This window comes from Rattus rattus, chromosome 1 (genome assembly GCF_011064425.1).
Source record: "Rattus rattus isolate New Zealand chromosome 1, Rrattus_CSIRO_v1, whole genome shotgun sequence".
Classification (NCBI taxonomy): Eukaryota; Metazoa; Chordata; class Mammalia; order Rodentia; family Muridae; genus Rattus; species Rattus rattus.
In genome coordinates, this window is record NC_046154.1 from 49,372,985 (window position 1) to 49,395,973 (window position 22,989).

The 22,989-nt window shown below is 46.8% G+C and overlaps 1 protein-coding gene and 1 long non-coding RNA gene across 2 annotated transcripts in view; one reads left to right on the forward strand and one right to left on the reverse strand.

The window, feature by feature from the left end:
• The first annotated feature begins 840 nt into the window (after positions 1–840).
• On the forward strand, positions 841–3,970 carry LOC116887604. The gene is made up of 2 exons (XR_004386225.1): positions 841–1,020; positions 3,417–3,970. It is a non-coding gene; the product is annotated as an uncharacterized LOC116887604 (long non-coding RNA).
• A 3,785-nt stretch (positions 3,971–7,755) lies between these two features.
• Positions 7,756–22,989, reverse strand: part of Plpp3 (phospholipid phosphatase 3) — a 75,134-nt gene continuing 59,900 nt past the window's right edge. Inside the window, exons 5-6 of the mRNA XM_032901190.1 lie at positions 21,703–21,879; positions 7,756–9,620 (exon numbers count right to left, since the gene is read on the reverse strand). Of these exons, the coding sequence (XP_032757081.1) occupies positions 9,495–9,620; positions 21,703–21,879 (303 nt within the window). The 3' untranslated portion in view covers positions 7,756–9,494. The remainder of the gene's footprint in view (positions 9,621–21,702; positions 21,880–22,989) is intronic.

Here is a 22,989-nt window from a genome sequence, read left to right on the forward strand (position 1 = left end):
AGGGTTTTACTGCTGTGAACAGACACCATGACCAAAGCAAGTCTTATAAAGGACAACATTTAGTTGGGGCTGGCTTACAGATTTAGAAGTTCTGTCCATTATCATCAAGGTGGGAACAGCATCCAGGTAGGCAAGGTGCTGGCAGAGCTAAGAGTTCTGCATCTTCATCTCAAGGCTGCTAGTGGAAGACTTGCTTCCAGGTAGTTAGGATGAGGGTCTTAAAAGTCCATGCCCACAGAGGAACACCTACTCCAACAAGGCCACACCTCCTACTAGTGACTCCCTGGGCTAAGCATATACGAACCACCACAATGGGTAGGCATGCATGTCCCCATACATGCAGAGTTCAGATTTTCAGTGTTTTACTCAATCACAATCTACATAATTTTTTTTGAGGCAAAGTCTCTCGCTTAACCTGTAGCTTGCTGAGTGGCTAGACTGGATGGCCAGAGAGCTTCAGGTATCCTTCAGTCTCTGCACTCTATGCTGGTGCTACACACACTGCTGCACCCAGCTTTTTACCTCAGTGTTGGAGACTTAACTTGAGTCCTCATCTGGTTTGCTTTCTATTGTGAAAACAAAACAAAACGCCACCATGATCAAAAGCAAGTTGGGGAGGAGGAAAGGGTTTATGTATTCTTACATTTTATAGTCCACCATTAGGAAAAGCCAAGTCAGCGCTCAAGCAGGCTAGCAGCCTGGAGGCAGGAGCTGAAGGAAAGACCATGGAGAAGCCATTCTCACTGGCTTGCTTCCCATGGCTTGCTCAGCCTGCTTTCTTACACAACCCAGTATCACTTGCCCAGGGATGGCATCGCCCACAGTGAGCTCCCCTCTGCCCCTCATCAATCGCTAATCAGGATAATTCTCGCACAGGTTTACCTACAGAGTAATCTGATGAAGGTATTTCCTCAACTGAAGTTCCTGCTTCTTAGATGACCCTACCTGATGTCAAGCTGACTGGAAACTAACACAGCTTTATACCAGACCATCAAAGAATTCCTCCTTCAGAAGGGTGAGGTAAGCTGGGATCTTAATGGCAAGGAGGATCAAGGGCTGGAAGGACATAGGGAAGAACATTCCAATCCCTGAGGAAGGAAAGAGATCAAAGCAGGTTAAAACTTCATCACTGTTTCAGAAAACCAAGTTCAGGGATTCGCCAGCCTTGGTGGGGGGAGCAGGGGGTGTTGAACAGAGTTAGAAAGCAATTATCATAGATAAGGGCATTTTCTGACAAGTGTCAGAGTAGTGAGGTCCTCTGCTCTACGGAAAAGCAATAGTCTTACTGAACGTGACCCCAAACCAGCCCACCCTTCTCCCCCTTACTGTCTCACTCGGAAGCACGTCTCAAACATCTCCCAGGGTTTCCGCCCACCATCTCCAGGTGTTGAGTCTTAATGTTTATCTCCAGCACAGATGTCTATTGTAACCATCTCCTGCCTGTTGACTCTGGAAGTTTGCCTCCAGCCCAGATGTCTATACTGAGCTAGAGCATCTAGTCTCCAACTAGAACAAAAGCTCTCCTCTGTTGTATACGTTGCTGAGCGTCCAAGCCAGACATTTGGGAACACTGTAGATGTTCAGTAAGTAGGTATCAGTAAATTATACAATTGCGTATGCAACTTTCATTTACTGGACTTGCCCATCTTCATGTCCCATGAATAGCTCAAATTCATGGCCAAGGCATGACTTAAGCCGTAGCTGTCTTCTCCAAACTGCCTTTACCTTATGGTAAAGATCAGGAAACACTCTGGAGGACTGTTAGGGTTGGAAATGCGGGCACGTGCTTGCCTCTGGGTTCCTTAATCCTTCCCATTTCGGGACTCCATATCTACTTTGCCCTTCATCACGTTTGAAATCTCACCGCCTTTTGTTTGAGCATGAAATCGGCTCATTTATTTCTCCCCCTTCCATGTAAGCTTTTCGATCTGTTCTGCACAATGCCTCCCAGCGTGATCATTTAAAACAAACATTTCAAAGTTGTCAAAGCTTCTGTCCTGGTTAGGGTTTACTACTGCTGTGACCAAAGCAAATTAGGGGAGAAACGGTTTATTTGCTTGGCTTATATTTCCACATAGTAGTCCATTACAACGGAAGTCAGGACGGGAACTCAAGCCGGGATGGAACCTGGAGGCAGGACCTGAGGCAGAGGCCGTGGAGGGTGCTGCCTAATGATTTGTTCAGTCTGCTTTCTCATGGAACCCCCAAGACCACCAGCTCAGAGGTGGCACCACCAACAATGAATTGGACTCTTTCCTATCAATCACTAATTAAGAAAATGCCCTAACAGTTGAATGTTACGGAGACCTTCTTTTGCATTGAGATTCTGTCTTTTCAGATGACTGTAGCATTTGCCATGCTGACATAAAACTAGCCGGCACAGCTATGAATTCATTCTACATTTATGGAGACTATAAAAAAACAAAAAGAGGACAGACTGCCTCAGCTACATAGTAAGTTTGAAGCCATGCTGGGCTTTGTGAGACGCTGTCTCTAAAATGAAAAACAAATCTAAAAGAAACAGGAAAAAATACTTTTATTAAATTTTAGGCTTTGGGGTTGGGGATTTGGCTCAGTGGTAGAGCACTTGCCTAGCAAGCGCAAGGCCCTGGGTTCGGTCCCCAGCTCCGAAAAAAAAAAAATTTTAGGCTTTGACTTTTTTTTTTTTTTGCTCTTAGTAAAATGGACTTGATAAAATATAGCACATATCTAGAAATTTTGCAAATAAGCAACCATATCATTAAAAAAAGAGAACTTGAAAAAAAAAGGAAATTATTAATGCCCGTTATGCAAACGTCAGTACAGTTCGATTTGAGGGGTCAGAGTTCAAGTTCTACTATTTAGTCTGCATAGTTCTCCCTTACTCTTAAAATAGAATCAATTCATTGCATTGCTGTTTATGATTTTTGTTTTGTTTTGTTTGAGACAGAATTTCACAGCCCATGCTGGCCTCCAAGTATATGGTTAAGGCTGGCCTTGATCTCCTGGTTGTCCAGACACTATCTCCTAAGGTCTAGAATTATAGACATGCATCACCATGCCCAGGCAAATCACAGTTTTTAAATTTTGAATTCTTTATAGAATTCTTTTTTCGTGTATCTTTCCGCGGTCTAGCTGACTCCATTTGCTTTGAAATTAAGCAGCGAGCATCATTCATATAAAATATAGTATGTCTTCCACACAGGTGCTTGATAGGAGCCAGGCTTGGCTTTAAAAACCATGTTGTTTTAACCATGATGTCTCTGCCTAAGGCATGCCACCTGCTATCTGGCTCAATATATAAATGTATAAATGAGGAGCTTACGTGAAGATTTAAGGCCAAAGTTTTATTTTAACCCTAAACCCACATTCTTTGTCAGTGAGTCCTCTTCTTCGGGCTTTCTAAACCATGCTGACTTTTGTCTTTCTGTCCACAGTTTCAACAGCAGCTACCCAACTTACTCAGCTGACTGGATGGTGAATGGCAGGCAAACATTGGTAGCGCTTTCCCAACTCTGACTCAGTCTCCCTCATTTCCTCTACTGTCGCTGGTGGTGACTTCACAAGGCGGTCTCTCCTTGGGGACTGCCACTCATTTCCTAAGATGTCTCGATTCATGCTGGGGTCTGCCAACTGAGGAAGGAAAAGGAGACCTGACACTTGGCATGCAAGCCCAACCTACAGGGACTGCTGCCCACTGAGGCTACCCTGTAACGTGAGACTTACCTACCTCCTCCCAGCACTGAACTCACAAGATGCTTGCATTCACTGGTTTGATACATGGGACTCTACCCCCCACCACTCCCGCCACAACCACCCTCTTTCTTTCCCCCTCCTGCCCACAACACATGTCAGGCACCTTCTCTAGCAAGAAGCTCTGACTGAGAACTGCCTGGACCACGTATTCCACAATTTGCTCATCAGAATTCTAGTCGTTTGTTGTAACCATCTAAATTATCTAATATTTATATCAATAAAGACACGGGAGGCATAAACTGAGGTGAAAGCCTGCTCGCTCAGCAAGCTAACTTTATTTCCTTAACTTATATACAAAAGATCTATTTACAAGCTTAGCTCTACAACCAAACTGTTAGCTCTTTAGAAGTCTCTTTCCGTCAGTCTGTTGAGCTAGTCTACCTTTCTCTTGAGCTCCTTCAAACCCAAGAGGGCTCTTTAGCTCTCTTTACTAGAATTCTGTGTCCTACCAGCTGCTTTTCTGTTGTTCCTGCAAACCAAAAAAGAAAATCCTTTTACTTGGAACTCCTTCCATAAAGGCTTTTCTGAGAGAGAGAGAGAGAGAGAGCTCTATCAAAGGTTCACAGTGGGGGGCTCAAGGCCAAGTCAGTAGGGCCTGGAGCATTTCACCTTCTTTAAGGTGGGGTAGTAGCTGGGTTTACCCAGATGACCTTGGACCATACAGCAAAGAACATAAGACCTCCTCAAGCAACTTGCCTTCAGGACCTTTCCACTCTTTGGCGTTCTTATCTATGGAGGCTTTTAGAGGCATCTAAACTGGAAGTCTTCGGGACACACCCAAACTGCAGCTGGCGAAGGCCACATCTACCTCCTTTTTTAATATTTTGCTAACAATTAGGTTTTCTATGTACAACAACCAAATATCCAATACAAAAACAATTTGTCTTTTCTTTCGCCTGACTACTCTTTCAACTGTGAATACAGGAACAGCTTCACAAATGTCACCTAAAGGTTTGTGTCACCCATGCTGGGGATTGGGGGTAATAGAATGAGCAGGCCCATATCCAATCTCACATTCAATAATATGTGTGAAAATACATAAACCTACATACATATATAATATACATGTATACTGACATACACATATTAATACATCAACTAGAGGAGGGATGCCCCCGTCCTCTGTTTAATGAATGTTTATCAAATGACTGCGGCTCTATCCTAAGAGAAAGAATGGGCCTCACTCCCTAGGAGGCTGACTCTCAATAGGTGGGATAGTAGACATTTAAGTGGTCACCTATAGAGAAAGGAGGCCAAGCCACCCAGCCTCGGTGCATCCACAGATTTCAAACTGAAAGTGGGGGATGAATCTGAAAGCAAAGCCAAAGTTTATTTAAAGAGGACAGTTTTATTTATCGTTTAAAAAGAGCCTGCTTGTTGGGAAAGTGCTGGGGGCCTTGAGTTTTGGAAGAGAAAGTATAGCATCTCATTTAAGGGAGAGTAATCCTGAGTATCTCTTTAGCCAGGTTTAAGGCGAGCCTGCACTCCCAGAGGTGGCTCTTTAGCCAGTGATTGACAAGCCCAACTGGATAAACTCTTTTCTGTGTGGCTTGGAGGGGTTCGGGATTTAGCTGAGTGGTAGAGCGCTTGCCTTAGCAAGTGCAAGGCCCTGTTGGTCCTCAGCTCCAAAAAAAAGAAAGAAGAAAAAAAAGGGGTTGGATTTAGCTCAGTGGTAGAGCACTTGCCTAGCAAGCGCCCCTGGGTTCAGTCCCCAGCTCCAAAAAAAAAAAAAAAAAAAAAAAATGAATGAGTAGCTTGGACGGTTAGATAGTTCCCTGCTCATCCTCTTGACTAGAAGGAACTAATTTTTTCTAATGGACCTTTATTGCTCCTGGGTCACACTGATGTCTTTATCTGGGACATAGGACGTAAATACTTAGTCAATGACTAACTGAATTAGTTTGAGTCTGAATCCCAGTTTTATCCCAGGTTTGAGGTGTCAACTAAGAAAAGACGAACTGAGCCTCAGTTTCTCTCTCAGTAAAGGGAACCAGAGTAACTGTAACAGTGTTTGGGGGACCCCAGTGGAGCTAACCAAATGAAATGCTGTGGTCACTCTGGCTGTAGGAAGTAGTTAGGACTAAGCTTATGAACACAGAAGCTCACTCGAACTGGGAGAAAGGGCACTCAGACATGGGGCTGGCAAAGTTTGTTGTCCGTACTTCAGAAAAACAGGATGTGTTCAATAATTCCTAAAGTGAAGGACAGTGTTTTAAGCTTTTCTGAATCTGAAACCTGTTTAATTGGTAGTTCCTAATGGTCCCGTGGCTTTGTTACCTGGATGCTGGTTAACTGGTTCAACAGAGACTAGGTTATCCCAGACAGGAAGGGAGGATACAGGCAGGGTGAGGCATGCTATGAGGTTACTGATGTCTGACCCAGCGTGCGCTGAAGTGAGCCTCAGAGAGACACAGTGGGGACCATACACAGCAGAATCCGGTTTAGGAGACAAAACTTGTTATACAGATGAATCTCCTGAGGATTTTACCTCTAGGACAAGTCCTATGTAGGTTAAGGTTAAGGGGCATCTTTTACCTCAGTGCCTCTACCATGTTCAGACATTGTTACAGACATTGTTGCTCTGTGGACCACACTTTGAGAAGCAGAGTCGAAGCCTGGGCTATTCCTTTAGTGCCACTCAGAAGAAATGAAGGACTCGTCGTCTCAGGTGTCTTAGATTCTGGGAGCACCAACTCTTCCCCTCTTCTCTTTCTGAACCTCTGTTCTTCAGACTCGAAGTGAAAATTTGGACTGCATCCTGGATATAAGGCTGCAAAATATGTCAAAATGTTGCTGGCTGTTGGGTGGGGGGCGGTGGTTGAGGGCAGCAAATGGCAGACTGATCTTGGAGGCAAAGCAAAGTAGGAGCTGCACAGTGCGTGCGTGTGTGCTTGTGTGTGTGTGTGACACCAGGGATTAAAACCATATATGCTAAGTGTTGCACCCCAAAGCCAGCTCTAGGCCCCTCTCCCCCTTTAATATAAGTTCCTGTAGTGCTGTCCTACGCCTGTTCCCATCCCTGAGTTTTGAGAGCACACTGCCTGAGTTGCACTGGGTCACAGTTTGCACAGGTCCCTGGAATCTGAATGTTCTATTACACAGCATAGGGGGACTGAGTAGCCAATGGAATTAAGTTTTCTAACCCGCTGACTTTAACATAGGGAAGTTATTTAGGATTACACAGGGTTCCGGCAATTACCAAGACGCAGGAGGAACAGGAAAGAACAAGAAGGTAAAGTGAGAAGAGGTCCATAGCCAAGGAATGCAGGTGCCTTGGGAAACTACAGGAGGAAAGTGCTCCTCAGAGCCTACTGCCCAGGAAGGTAACAGATTTGTGTTGTTTCAAGTCACCCATTTGCAGTCATTTGTAATTTTTCCGCAGCAAAAATAAACTCATGCAAGGCCTGTCCTGCAACCTACTGACAGGCTCTTAGAAAAGTTACATCATCTGCATTCCACAGCATCCTTCCTCGCTCAAGCTAAGAACTGCTTTGGGATGTAAAGGGACATCCGGGTAAAACTGCCTGGCACACAGATGCACAATACTCCTGAGTTTCCAGCTTCTCTTTCCCTCTAGGTGTGTGTGGGGTGGTGGTGGTGGTGGTGTCACACAAGGCAGGAGAGCAGGGAACCCGGTGCCCTTGTCCGTAGAGAACCCCCTTCCTTTGATATGGGCTGTGGGAAAGACTCTCCCTCCGGCTCCTCAAGCCCACCTTATCTAGGGAAGTCTCCATATCTATCTTTGGGGACCCACAGCTCCCACCTCCCCCAAGAAAAACCTGCAGAGCACAAAGACCCTTTTAAGAGGTTGGAGATGAGAGCCAGCCCCCAGCCTCCCTTGGCAAACAGGCTGCAGACATGAAAGGACAGCCTCTACCTCCTGCCTCTGCCACAGCCACTAAAAACCAAGGGCTGGTGCCCCATTAAGGTAAGCCCACGCAAGAGGCCCTGCTGCAGTACCCCATCCTCCTTTCCACAGACCCCAAAGAAACATCCCTGAAACAGTGCAGGCACCAGTGGTCAGTCATGTTATGAGCTTTTATTTTAAAAAGCACATTTAATACATGTTTAGTTTCTCAGATACACATTTTTCACTTTGTATGCCACAAAAGTGTTTGAATATTATTCTCTTTACAAAACGGAACCTTACAAAAATACTGACAATTTAATGTTTTTATACAGTTCTTTTTCCCTCTAGTTGCAGTTATTTCATTGTAAAACAATGGCTACCACAGAACTATGATATCTTTAGTTGAGATTAAAAAAAAAACAAAAAAACAACAAAAAACCAAAAAACCTCAATGCTCCTTTAAGCAGCTAAAGTAAATAACACAGGTCGAGACACAGTTTATAATCATAGTGGGTGTGACTAACATTGTTTCAGAAATAATATCTTACATAGTTAACTTTTAATGTTTTATACATTATTTATATAATATTTATATATAAAATCATAGCTTGCTATATGTTGAAATGAAAGGACGGAGTTTGGGAGGATATGCATGTGGTTGATCCATATGGTTACATGTAGCCCTTTGAAAGATTTGAAAAGCACTTTTTCTTTTCCTTCTTCTTTTCCTTGGAGGTTCAGTAGAAGGGACCTTGTCTACTGGCTAGCGTGGGACCTTGCTTGGAAGGACACTTGTGGATAGAGTATGAGGAAAACTCTCTACACAGATTTAACCCATGTGTTCTGCCCAGCAGAACCCACCAAGAACTGTCCCAGGGGTCAACCCTGCGACAACAGTGCTTTACACAGCAAGATCAACTCCTGCAAAGACCCTTGGAGCTCCCTTATCTGGAAGGGTAACCTTTTGGGCATGAGACTGTCTGCTACCCTGGCTCTCTCTAAATCCAAGGAGCCAAAAGAATTGGTTCACTTTTTTTTCATTCTGCCCTCTCCCTCCCTCCCTGTCTCTCTACTGAGGCTCTTTTGATCCACCAAAGGTTGGCCATGCCTATGCATCCCTGGCCCTCACATGAAATCCTGGTAGGCACCCAGCAAGGATCTCAAGGGGGATATAGCAGTAACCAAAGTCTACGGGTTTCTACACGTGCAAGTGCCTGGTGATTGACCCCGCAATGGCAGTTCCGCGTGCGTCACAGTGTGGTGTGTGAGAAGACACCCTACATGTCTTCTGAACTTGTGCTATTTGTGAAGTTCACTCTTCCACAAAGGGTCTCCTAATCTCTAAAAGTGAGGGGACTGTGGTTGTTAGCCTGGGGATGGAGAGATGACAGAGGCCTCAGGACGTGGGGTTTGGATTCAGGATCTGATCCCTCGACTGAAAAACTGTGTGCTCATTCCCGGTATTTCAAAGCGCAAAAACTTCCTTGAATCAAAGTCACAGTAGAGTGGGGCAGGCAGAGGGGCTGGTTCGGGGCTGGTTCAGGCCTTGCGTGCTACATAAGCGCCCCAGCTATTCTGGCCTGGGATTTCTCGGGTCACAAAAGGTGACCACAGCCTCTGCTCAATTATCCTAGTGTTTTGCTCCTGACAAGCCCGTGCTCACTAGAACATGAACACTTAGCCAGCTGTGCAGCCAGCACTCAGGACTCCGGCACTGTTGTCTCCACACAGGCAAACAACCTATTTTGGAAGGCCACAAGGTAAGGCTTTTTTTTTTTCTTTAAATGTTTTCAAAATCCATCGGGCAAAAAGCTTTTCCCTACATTCTACTGTCTGATGAGATTGGAGAGCAGCAGGGACATGCTGTCAAGCAGTCGCTTCAGAGAAAGTGCTCTGGAGGCCGCAGCACCTACACCATGTTGTGGTGATTGCTCCTGTCGATGATGTCTACAGGAGACAGGATCTCTCTCCTGATCGCGGGGGCAGGCAGTGAGAGGGTCGTCTTAGTCTTGAAGAGGTCAGACACGAAGAACACCTAGGGCACAAATCAGAGATGCAAATCAGTAAATGCTTAGTAGGGCCTAGGAACAGGCAGGAGGTGCAACAGACAGACACTTGGCAAAGAGGGCCCAGATCACAGCGTTTTACTCGGGGAGGAGGCACATGAAGATCATACAACAATCACTGGGCAGACAGGAAACTGAGGCAATGACTAGTCTGGGCTGCGAAAGAGCAAACCCTACTTTTATAGACTTTTTAGTCAGTACTTTGAATCTTCAACTTATCATTTCTGATTTCTCAAGGCCAACGCGTCATGACAGCTAAGTGGCTCACAAGGGAAGCGCTCAGTTATTAATCCACACTACTTTCCCTTTTCTTACAAAGGAATCCAGAGCAGGACCTGAAGTGAGAGGAGCCAATACAAACTCTGATCAGCAGGAGTTGGAGCAAGGAGGAGCCACGTGACCACACTTTCCTGAAAGCCCCAGGATATCAACCATTTGAGAAGGGGGGCGGGGCAGGGCAGGAGTCAAGAAGCCTCAGTCTTAACACTGAGAGTCAGCAGCTTACTGGGAAGAAAGGTCAGTGGACAAACCTCCTGCCCTCATTCCCAGCATTCTTCCTCCTCCCCAGCATGTGACCTTCCCGAGTCGTTCTCATAATGATTGGGAAACATTTACAAAACACCCACTTGCAAGATGGCTCAGACGTGGTTGCTGGTCTGAGAGCGCTTCTGATGAAAGAGTCAAGAACCTGATTAGCTACTGGAGCAAGAAGAGTTGGCTTCCCATGAGGGAGCAAAGCAAGCATGCAGGATCTACCCCAGAGATTCGGCAACAGAAGGGGTTTGTACCAAATAATCCATTGTGATTGGCAGCTATCGGTAGTTTAATTGGGAATACACGACTGGGTTCCTACTGGGATTGAAATACACAAAGATCCTGTCTGGGGACATGGCTCAGTGGTGCCTTTCTAGCGGGTATGAAGCCTAACAGCCTGATCTGCCAGACAGACAGACAGACACAGACACAGACACACACACACACTTCTCTGTGTCTTTGAATTTCTGAGCTGCAACTGGTTTTGCATTGCCTACCAGGCACTGTGACTTCATTCTGACCACTTACTATGAAAATATAGTTCTTAATTAGAATTTGCTAAACTAAGTCTCTAGAAGCCAAGCCCTGGCTGCAGTTAGGCCTTGGACTATTTGCTGAACTAGTTTCATTAGTTCATAGTGTTCGTTCTACATTACACATAAATCACAGAGAGCTGTAAGAATTGTAAGAGGATAGACTGGCATCCAAAGAGTACGTGTGGACAGACCCATGGCTCCAGCTGCATATGTAGCAGAGGATGGCCCTGTTGGGCACCAAAGGGAGGAGAAGCCCTTGGTCCTGCTAAGGCTGGACACCCCCCCTCCCCCCAGTGTAGGGGAATGTCAGGACGGGGAGACAGGAATCGGGTGAGTGATTAGGTGGGGTGAAAGGGGATAACATTTGAAATGTAAATAAAAAAAAATATTCAATTAAAAAAAAAAAAAAAAAACAGACTGGCTGTCCTCAAGATAAATGTGTTCACTAGTCCTGTGAGTTACTGCCAAGTCCTTTGTACCATTTTGTACATATAGTACCAAATCAACCATTTCAATTGTTTTTGCTAGAGAAAGAGTGTGAGAGAGCTATGCTATTTCTATGCTACTAGAATGAAGTATTGGCCCCAAAATGTAACCCCCTTAAAAATGTACAGTTTTAGTGTCACTGAATGAGTCAAGGAAAAAGCTAAACTTTGCTCCTTTTCATGGTACAGAAAGTTTTGTCTTCTAGGCAGAGTCAAGCTCCGGTGTGTGGAGTGGGTATTAAAAAGCACCTGTTTACCACCTGCTGGGGGCTTGAGGCTCCCCTACTGGGGTCCCCTACACATGTGGGAAGAAAACTGCAAGCATCCCTAGTAGACGTTAACACAGGAGGCCAAAGTTCCATCTGCTCAGTGTCTGGGCTTTTCATCTCTCTTACCTCAAGCCCTCCCACCCCTCGCCATGCTGCACTAGACTGATGTTAGCACCTGGCAGGCGCAGAGACAGTAGCCAATTCTCTACCTGAAAATTAGGCTCTTTTCATCTCATCCTGAATAGCTTTGTATTCAGGAAGAGATCAATGTCTCTGCCGGTGGCTCTCACCTCTACTTCCTTCGCTGTGAGATTACTCTCAAAGCCCTGACTTAGAGAGAACTTTGCCCAGATTCCTTCCTGTATTTCTATCTACTATGGGCAAATACAGAAGAGAATGGTTCCTCTTCTCACAAACGGTCATCTCTCAGTCTTGGTCAATGGGGCTCATGCCCACTATGAGTTTAATATTTCTGTTTCCTGAATGGTCTCAAAAGGCTTGTACGTGTGGAATAAAGTTTGATAAGATGTGGGTTTTTTTTCCTTAATGCTCCAGACTGGAGCATGGTGAGTGGAGCTAGACTAAACCACGTGTCCTCATGTTTACAAAGATTTGCTTCCTGAGGTTACTCCAGCTCCTTCTTACATTGCCTATAATACTTAATTTGTCTGTGTAGACGTCAGGTACCCAGTGTTTTCGTTGAATTTAAAATGTTCTCTACTTTCTGGGAAGCAAGCATTGTGGCTTTGGACCACAAGTGCATACACAACTGAACACTATGGGAGGTGGGAGTGGGGGCTCATATTCAAATGCTACAAGCACCCAGCTAAATGACACCATGAAAACTTGAGCCATACCTAGCATTGTACCTATAGCTGCACTTTGGCTTTGGCATGGCTTGAGGCTACACGAACACTTTTTGTGAATCAGGAAACATGGTCTTGTCAAGACTTGAACAGGGTTCAATCTTCCTGACAGTTGAACAGCAGAACCCAAAGAGAACCAACCATCAGAAGACTCTTGGCTTGGAGCAATCCACTTCCTACTGAAGATGATTCCCCACCCAGAAAGAGAAGACGAAGTCCCAGCTCGGGAAAGCTCTGCCCAGATTCAGATCTGTGGCTGGACACAAGAAAAACTCACTTCCAACTGAGCCCTGTTCTACAACTCCTCTGCTATCTCAAAGAATGAACAAGATGTAAAGTCTCCAGGAGTGAAAAAATGAGATCCCCCAAAGACCGGCCCCCAAAGAAGAGGTCTAGATCACACTGCCCGGAACACTTTCCTTCAATTTCATTCTGATTCTTGGAATTTTATAAACTAACAATTTTTGAGAGGAGAGAATGAATATAATCAATAAACACTCATTAAACTCTTAGCGTGTATTAAGTCCCAGAACACTAATATGACAATTCTTCAATCTGCAGGAGCTCAGAGATCAATGGGGTGGGGTGGAGGTGGGGGAAGAGTCAGGTAAATAGCCAACTCTATAATATTGTGGTTACAACACGTTAGAATATACTTTACTTCTTTACTCTGTGTCCGTGTGTACAAGCATGTGCATACTACAGCATTCGTGTTGAGGCTAATGGACAACTTGTGGGACTTGGTTCTCTCCTACTGTGTGGGTCCCAGGTATCAAGTTGAGCTTGTCAGGCCAGTGGCAGTTTTCTTTATCAGCTGAGGGGCTCACTGGCTCCAACAATACTCTGCTTTAAGGACCATAATAGAAGAAAGCACAGAGGATGTGGCATTTAACCTAAACATGATGGGTTGAGAACGGGCCTTAGAAGGCTGGCTCTGCACATGGATATTTGAGCTTGGCTTTGAAGACTCAGGGGGTGGTGGCCAGGGGTTGAATGGCAGAAAAGCAATTATAGGCAGAGATCATGGCCTGAAAAGTCTTAGAAGTTAAAGCCAGAATGTTTAGGAATTGAAGGAAGCTCAGTAGGGCTAAGGCAGAGAGGTCAGTGAGGCTGGAAAGAAGAGGACCTGATCTTTGGGCAGTGAGCCTCCCCCCCCCACCCCCGGGAGCTGAGGACCAATCCCAGGGCCTTGCGCTTGCTAGGCAAGCGCTCTAGCACTGAGCTAAATCCCCAACCCCGAGACATCTTTGGATCCCAGAAATCATTGCGAAACATCACACTGGAAGAAAGGGCATCTGAGACGCTAGCAGGTCATATCTAAACAGGAGGAGCCGCCAGGGCGGGCAGTGTGACTGAAAAAGGGATCCCAGTGTCTAGGAGGGCAGTGAAAACAAGGAGGTGGGTTCTGAGACGCGGATGATGAGATTTCAGCTGACAGAGGTGTGAAGTGTGGACTTTGGAGGAAGTGCTGGCTTTCTTCTAGTTCTGTTTCAACTCCATAAACCCCAGCACTGGTTATCACGAGAACTCTTAAAATCGGGGTGCTTTTGTTGGGGTGCTTTCTTCAGCCTTCTAATATCTTGGCTCCCCAAGGTATTGTCTCAGGGAAGTGATTCTGACCTACTGCTCAGTTCCAATGTTTGGCCCTTCTGCGATCGGATGCAAGGGCGGAAGATGATTTACTTACACAAACACCCTGGACAATGTCACCCTTCCTTCAGCAGCAAGACTACACACAAACAAGGAGGCTCTAGGAATCCTACTTGCGATGAAGAGATAAGAAGCTCACAGTGTGAGGCCCCTTGAAATGCCTGCTTTGCACTGCTCCCTGGTCATTGCCTCCCTGCTACTTCCCACCAACCAGAGGTACTGGTCAAAAGTAAATGGGCTTGTACTTCAAATCCCAGTCTTGCCACTATTGGGGACACAATCCCTATCTCAGGGAGTTTCAGGGTACAAATGTGGGATAGTACCTGACAACAAGGGAGACACTGAGTGGTAGCCATCATCAGTGGGTGGTATATTCAGTGCCTAGTTATAGAAAAATTACTTATTTTCTCTGTTCCTTAAGTGGGAAGGCAAAAAAGAACTAACAAAAGAAGAAAGGTAGGTCCATGTCTTCAAACTCAACACTAAGAAGACTGAGGCAGAAGGATCAAGTTTAAAGCCAGTTTATGCTATGTATGTAATAAAAGTGTGTATATGTGTGTGTAAATACACATATATACATGCACATATACATATACGAGATATACATATATATGCATATGTGCATATGCAGGTGTACACTCAAGCTTGTTACTGAGCTGAGCAGATGGGATCTACTTGCAAAGGCCTATAATTTCTAGAGCTTCGCTACCTTGAGGAGTGAGTCAGCACATTAGGAAAAGTCTGTTTTTGATGTCTCATCATGAGTCTTCACCTGCTGTGGGATGCTAGCCATCCCTAAGGCACACAGCCCCCTACTGCTAGGATGTTGCTCAGCACGAGATCACTAAGACCCACACAGACCAGAAACCAGAAGTCGTAGGCCATCAGCCCAGCTTCTGCTTCCACTGCAGCGGGTGGCTTAGTCAGCAAACTTTGCAAAGGCATTTGGCTCCGAGCACATAGTGACAGCAAACTGGACTTGCAGTGCTCAGGAATCCTTGAGGGTTTCAACTCCCCAGCCTATGCAAGTGAGCCCCTTGAAGATAGGAATCACACCCACATTGAGACTTTCAGAAACCCCACTGAGTCTCCATGCCAGCATGGGACAGATAACATAAAAGCAAGAGAAGAGTTGTCTGGCTGGTCAGGGATTTTGCTGAATGCAGTCTTTTAACCCTCCTACTTCAGAATCACCTGGAAGTTTCTCAAGGGAGCAGACATCTGAGGATCTGCGGGTGGCCTGGAATGTGCATTTTACCCAACATTGTGGCCATCTGTGGTATAGACTAAAGCTAAGAGAATAGCAGTGGACAGTATGGGAGGGCAATGGAGAGGGTCACACCCTCCACACCATCCTCAGGGCTTTGCAGCTTGTATCCTTGACAGTAGTTCCTTCGCCTCCATGGCGTGAACCACCATAACGTCTCCCACCAGAGTTGCCCCCGCAACCCCATTTGTCCCTCATACTGCACTGTTAATAACCTCCCATTTTGCTGTTACAACACAGGCTTTGAGGTGTGATCCTTTAAATGCTCTATCATGCTTCCCTTTCTAGACTGCGGGCTACTCCAGGGCAAGGACTGTGTTGAGTCATTAGCAGCCAGAAGTTGCAGCCCTCGATAGAAGCTGGCCACCTCCTGGGTGACTGCAGACACCAGAGTTGCCTCTCTTCTGCCTACACTTGCAGAAGTGTGCCTTGGCCTAGGGATTTCCTTTCAGTGTACCACACAGAGCCATCTCTCAGACTCAGTAAAGACCCTTTGGAGAAGAAAGCCCCAGGAACTGACGCATGCATCCTCCTGGCCTAGAGACAGTAAGTACTGTGTAAGGGTGACAGAGAATCTTTGGCAGCCTAGTCTTTTGACTCCAGGGGAGTTACTCATTTGTAGTCATTGCTTTTTGACCTCAATAAAAGGCTTTCGGTGACTGCTGGCAGGGTGAATTAGCCAGTGTCTGTGTTGAGTGTTAGCCTGGTGCATCTGAGAAGGAAAGCGATGGGCTAGGAGCATGCTACATTGTAGTGATCAGCAGGCAATTACAACCTTGTTTGTCTTGCTGCAGTCCAGAATTGAACATGTTTTCTAGTCACCTACTTGGCCTTGTATTTGTGTACAACTGGTACTAAAAATCAACAACAGCAACAACAACAAAACAGGACTGGAGAGATGGCTCAGCAGTTAAGAGTGCTTGCTCTTTTTCTGGGGACCCAGGTTCAGTGCTCAGCACCCACAATTGCCCTCCAGTTCCAGGGGATCTGACAGCTCCTGTCCTCTCAGGGTACCAAGAACCCATGCAGTACACAACACACATGCAGGCAAAATACTCATGCACATAAAATAAAACTTAAAAGTTAAGGGGAGAAAAAGAGCACTTGGTGTCCTTGCAAAAGAGTAGAGTTCGATTCTTGGCCCTTGCACCCGGGCCCATCTCCTGGACTTGCTCATGTCCAAATTGGCTCCCACCACACCACTGAGATGCCGTTAGTAAGTTACAAGAGCAGCCAGTGGGTCGCCATTAGCATTTAAAAAGATAAACTAGAAAATGTTAGACAGGACCCACCAACATGCCGACTAACACGCAAGCAGCAAGAGACGACTGCCTCCTCTAGGTCTCGGCTTCCTCTCCTCCCTCTCAGCAAAGGAACAAAAAAAGGAGATTCTTAATGGACTTTGAAAACTATGGGGTGCTATAAAGTTACTGTTACCATCTCCTGATTTATGCGTTGGATTCCTTTCCCCGCCACATCCACACTGCCGCCTACCTGACAGTGGGGAACTAGGTACCGAGGTCAACTTTGGGCATCACTGTGAGACTTTTGCAGGAAGATGAGACATTAGCTCAGGGGATGTGGGTATCATTTCTTCCACCCCTCTGGACTCAGGCAACACTGGATACATCCAGAGGGAACAGGTGGGAATCTCCTACTAGAAGAGGAAATAGTCTTACAAATTCCAGGGATAGAATGTATGCTTGATGCTGCTGTTTAAACCCCTGGAACAACACAAAGAACCTGGAATTGGTTCTGACTCTGTGTGGACCCGGGCGTGTGCTGGCCTCTCCTCACAGAGCTTCCTCTCACAAGGCTGTCATGGCCTAGCTCTTCCTCACATGAGCATTCTTGCCCCTCACTCTTCCCAAGGTCACTGCTCTGGGGCAGAGACAAAGAACGCCCTCGCCCTTCCCTGCATCCTGGAGGAAGATAGCAGGCACAAAAGAGCAACTGCTAGTGGGGGCCACACCCCCAGGAAGAGAAAACCAGGAAAGACTGCTGTGTGTTTATAAAACTTGGGAGCAGCTGCTTCCTCTGCTGAACCCGTAGCCATGGGGCCTGGCCCTCCTATGACCCCTCCCAAAGCCCCCCTAATTTACCATCTGTTAGAGGGTCAGTTAGGAGGTGACCAGATATGCAAGTTGTCACCAGACAGGAAATGAACCGATGTCCGCCCCTCTGTCCCACTGCCTGGTTGAATCCAGGTATAGGTTTGACTCTTTGGTAGGGGGAGCTGCAGAGCTGCGCAGGTAGGAAGAACAAGGGTTTGTGAAGTGGCATGTGGCTGTCTGTCCAGTGCACCTGGGGTCTGGTCTCTGCAAATCAAAGATAACACATGTTTGTCTGGGAATGTCTCCTCTTCTGTGTTCTGGGTGTGTCTGGGCTGTGGCCTTCTGCTTTGTTCCTCTGTCCCCATCCTACAAAGGTGTGCCTTGGTGTGCTGCCCTGTCTGACTGAGGTCTAGCACCCGTGCTGAGTTGAAGGCTTAGCGTAGACTGCATTTCATCAGGTTCCCTTTCTGGAAAGCATTCGTGAGTGGGCAGACTGAACTCACTCTCCCTGGGCATGCCACTTTGTCTAGACGAATCTGCTCGCTGTGACAAAGCCAACCTCCTCAGACTTGGATGAAAGTGCTGGCTGTCAGCTTGCTGTCCAAGGCCATGCAGGAGCTGATCCATGATTAGGGTAACTTACTGAACCATTGGAGGAGGGGTGCTTAAGGGTGAGCCCCAAATTTAAGGCATTGGAGATAGGGGGAGATTGCTCCACCTGAAGGAGCAGGCCCAGCTTAGGGACACACACACTGCCCCACCGAATAACTTGTGTGCAAAAAGATGGACGACGGGCTGCAAGGCTTTCAAGCTTAACTGGCAGATAAAGAGCTGATGCTCAGAGGGGAAATCCCACCCACGACCACAGCCAGTTCATGCTTCATGATTGCCCCAGTAGTGATCAACCACCGATGAATGTCGGCTATGACACCGCACACCCAGAATAATCACAAAATTAAGCTATGGATTCTGTATTAAGGCACTGGCCATCTAGTTGAGCAGACAGACGCATGAGCAGAGGCGGCCAGAGCCATGGCAGAGTAAAGCACTGGGATCTGGGGGGACACTAGAAGAAAGCTGGGAAGTTCTAGTTTCAGGGACTGGGGTGGTATGGCAAGGTGAACACTGGTCCCTCAAATGTCTCCAGATCTGTAATGATACCACCTCACACCTGAGGTAAGGGATGGCCGTGGAAATGGACACATGACTCCGGGTTATAAATGTAATCAAAAGCTTGAGGAGGAGCAGGCAGGGGGAGAGGCCGTGTACCAAGAACACAGGTAGCTAGCTATAAAAGGCAAGAAAACTCTCCCTTTGGCCTCTTCACATCTTGATTGTAGCCCACAGAGACTTAATTTTGATTCCTGACTCCTGGAACGTAAAGAAAAACGTCTGTACTGTAGGTTAGGCTTACTTGTTACAGCAGCCACGGGCGACTCATACAAGAGGGTTCATCAGAGATGAACTGGACTGAACTCTATCAAAAGGAGCAGGAAGCTATCTAGGGCAAGGACTCAGTGTCATAAAATAAGAAGTTGGCATGCCTGCAGGTGAGGGGAAGGGGACGGGAGGGCTTAGAGTGTTGGCTTTGTGTGTTAGGAGTCAGCTCTGGCTTCTCTACATTTTCTCTGTGTGCCTTAATCCTTGACTCCTGTGTTCTCATCTTCAGTGAAAACATTTGCCACAGACAGTGGACACTCCACAGGTGTCATTGACACCCACCTTTAATCTCTGCACTCAGGAGACAGGGGCAGGTAGCTCTCCATGTGAGCATGAGGCAAGCCTGGTCTACATAATGAGTTCCAGGCCAGTCAGGGATACATAGTAGGGTCCTGTCTCAAAAATACAATAATATTAAGGAAATAAATATCACAAATATATCCCATTCACATGTGAGAAGAACACTCGTTTTCCTCAGGACTCTGATCTTATGGGATAGCTCTGTCATATAGCATAAGCAAAGCAGAGGTTGGAGACAGCCCAGAACATGGAGACTCCATCGCACACGAGAGGTGACAGAGCTGAAACCCTACAAAGCAAACAAACGCTCTCTCAAGCCAGTGTGGGGCCTGGACACTCAGTGTCCTCACCAGACACCTCCTTGAGGTCCAGCGTCTGACTCAGTGCAGCAGCTGGAGCTTTGCGTCTGTCTTTCCTTGTAATCAAAACCAGGACCACACAATCAGGCATCTCTCAGTAGGAAAGAACACACTGGCTTCCTTTCTCCCTGCTGAGCATTCCCAAACTCTCACACTGAGTAAGTCAGCCACAGCTTCCAGAGACTTCTCTGCCCGGGCCTGTTTAAGCAAAACAAATCCCTCAGTGCTGTGCTTCCAGGCTAGTGGGACCAGGAGGTCCTGGTTATGTACCTGGTGGAGTTCAGTATCAGAAAACAACAACAACAACAACAACAAAAAACCAAAAAACAACAACAAAAACAAACAAACAAACAAACAACCTCCCCCCCTCCCCAAAGATTAATGAGTCCCTGTCACCCTATGTTGACAGGTAGAAGGGCAAAAGACAGGGTAAGATTTCTGTCACCTTTTCCCAAACTGTCTCCTTGGTGAAAAGAAAGTTCCAGACTCAAAAGGCTAACCGGATCAGCCCAAGGCTTGGGAAGGTCCCTACAAAACACTTACACGACACTCTTTAAAACAGCTGTCTACACAATTTCTGCCTGAGGTAGATCTGGCTGGCCTGGTGTCTGGTGTCCTTCCCCTAGCACTAAGCACAGAGGGCATTGGCTGTGAGTCAATGTCAGAGAGGCTCTTTGGCCTGGGGTGACCGAAGTCATCTCCTCTTCAAGCCTCAGTTGCCTCATGTGTGCAGTGGCGCCATGTGCCTAAAAGAAGTCACAGGGCAAAATATCCACAGAGGTGCCAGCAAACAGCAGGCACTTTACAGACTCTAGGTTCAACCTCTCAGCCCACACTGTGTCAGAGACACACAGGATAATGGCAAACTCACAGAGCTCCTCCTGGAAAATGAGCTTTCATTCTCCTTTCTGTCTAATTGCTCATGGCCAGAGCTCTGGAGATGTAGTATGAACGAAGAGGAAGGCCAGGACCGATCCCCACACCTTTTAATTTTTTAAATTGGGGGTAAGGGAGACTTCAATTAGGGCAGTGGAGCTCTCTCTCAAGCAGATGCCTAGCAGCAGGCCCCTGGGGCTGGCCTCCTGCTGAGAGCAAAGTCCAGGAGGGCATAGGCAAGCAAAAGGGTTACCCTTCCTGCAAATACCCATCCCCCACTGTCATCGAATACTAAAGGGCCAGGCACCAAGGGACAAGCTGGAGGGTGACAGTTGTTCTGGGTAACAATTGGCTCCTCTGATTCGCTTTCTGTCTTCTGGAAACACACACACACACACACACACACACACACACACACACACACAGAGAGACAGACAGACAGAGACAGAGAGAGACAGAGAGAGGGAGAGACAGAGACAGAGAGAGAGACAGAGGGAGCATAAGAGAGAGAGAGAGAGAGAGAGAGAGAGAGAGAGAGAGAGAGAGAGAGAGATTCTTCTTTTACCAGTGTCTACTTTGAGCACCTTCACATAGTGTCTGTGTTGCTGACCATACAGTGTCTGACCTTTGCCAACCTGCTGAGGCCCCAGCCATGTGTCCTCTGTGGTCCTACATTGCTCTCAGGACTTTCTATGGGATGGGGGAGAGCACCTCAAAGAAGGGCTTAAGAAAGCTTAATACCAAAGTCTGTGCACAGCAACATCTGGACTGCAGGAAAGGCAGGGGGATGGAGGCTCAGGGAAGTGGAAAGCCCGACCCCACCTTCATTGGGAATCAGGATGAAGCATGTGAAAAAGCAATCTATCTGTTTTGGGGGAAGCCAACATATGCCCACCCCAAGTTCAGTCTCTATGGAGTTTTGATGATATGCAAGGTCCTGGGTCAGGGGAGGACTCCTCCTGCAGCACACCTCCAGTTCTACAGTTGGCACAGTTCCTGGAGATCACCACAGAGGGTAGAGATTCCCAAGAAGTGGAGAACAGGCATTGACTAACTAGCGTCCCACCAATGCAGGCTGTGTCAGGGGACTGTCATTCCGCGAAAGCACTCACATGTGTGCTTGTGCAACTTTCCAGTCTGCTGTGGTCATATACAGAATGAGTGGACAATATCTAAGCTGTCTTCTGATTACAGCAGTCTACAAGCCAAAACTTTGTGCTTACGGAGAAGAGGATTCACAGGACCTACCAGACAATTGCCATCTACTGATGAGATCCTGGAGCCTGAGGCTCTTGGGACACTAAGAAGAGACTACTAGCAATGAAGATTCAACTGCTTTAGTCACTGGGCTGGAAACATTTAACAAGCATCAGTTCAGGGCTCTGTATGAGTGCCAAGGACAAAGGGCTACTTACTATGCAGCAGGCCACCAGAGCTCCTTGGGCAAATCCTGCCAGGACATCGCTAGGATGGTGTTTGTAGTCAGATACACGTGACAATCCCGTGTAGAAGGCCATCATGAGCAAAGTGAACTGCAGGAGGGGGCGGAGGAGCCGGGCCCCACGCCAGGTGAAGCGGGCCTGTAGATAAAGCTGAGGGAAAGAGACAAAGGACACGGTAAGTGGCTTCCCATTCACAGACATCAGAACACTTGGCTAGCGTGTTCTACGTTTCTTGCAAATGGATCCATCTAGATGTGGTGTGATATACTGTGGACAGAGCACTTAACTTGGTAAATGCATGACACCCCACAGGTAAATGCTGACCTTTAGTTTCCAGAGCATAAAAATTTGATTTTCTTTTCAGAGATAAGCTAAGGGGACCTGAGTAAGACAGCACCTATGAATGTTTTTTACATAATGCTAGGCACACAGTAAGCATTTAATAAATGTGATTTTCCTCTTATCTTCTGGATCTATAGGACTTAGGGAACAGTAACCAAGGGCAGCAAAGGTTTTGGCGTGGGATTGATTCACACGTTTGTGAGTTTTCTCCGGGATTACAGCTGCCTAGTTTGTAGGGACCAGCAATTCACTGCAACAGCAAGGACATACTGATGATGCTTTGCGTATGCTCTCTGACATCTCAACAAGGGGGATGTTTCTGTTTTGAAAGAAAGCAACTCTATCCAAGAGAAGTTTCCAAGTCACCCGTAGGAACCTGGATTTTGAATTATCCAAAGGAGGAAGTGTAAACCAGTCAGACAATGCCAGAGAACGTTCAAGGGCAAGGTTGACAGATACTGCACTGGGTAGGAAGAAGAGTAATCCTGAAGAAAGATAGAAGAAAAAGACAAGGAAAAAAACCCAACTCAAACACTACCTCTGGCCCAAGGAGAACTGAAATGACGTCAACTGGGTATTGTCCCTTCTGGAGTTATCTTGCTAGAGTTTCCGCTTTAACCTCTGGGCACAACCTACTTCCCAGGTTCCTGTGGGAACTTGGGAAATGTGAGGGAAGAATCAAGAGGAACAAGGGGGAACTTCCGACTACAAATCAAAGCAGGGGAGAGGCCAGGACAAGGAAGAGCAGAAGGAGGGGCTGCTAGGCACAAGGCAGACCAGAGGTGGGGGCAAAGGTCAGACCTCCCTTCTAGAGACAATGGGACACTTTTCTTTTGGTGGTCAGGAAGGAGCAAGCCAAGAGCCAGGGAGCCAGGCTGAGGGGATAGAGAATGAACGATCCCAGAGGCCCTTGGGCTG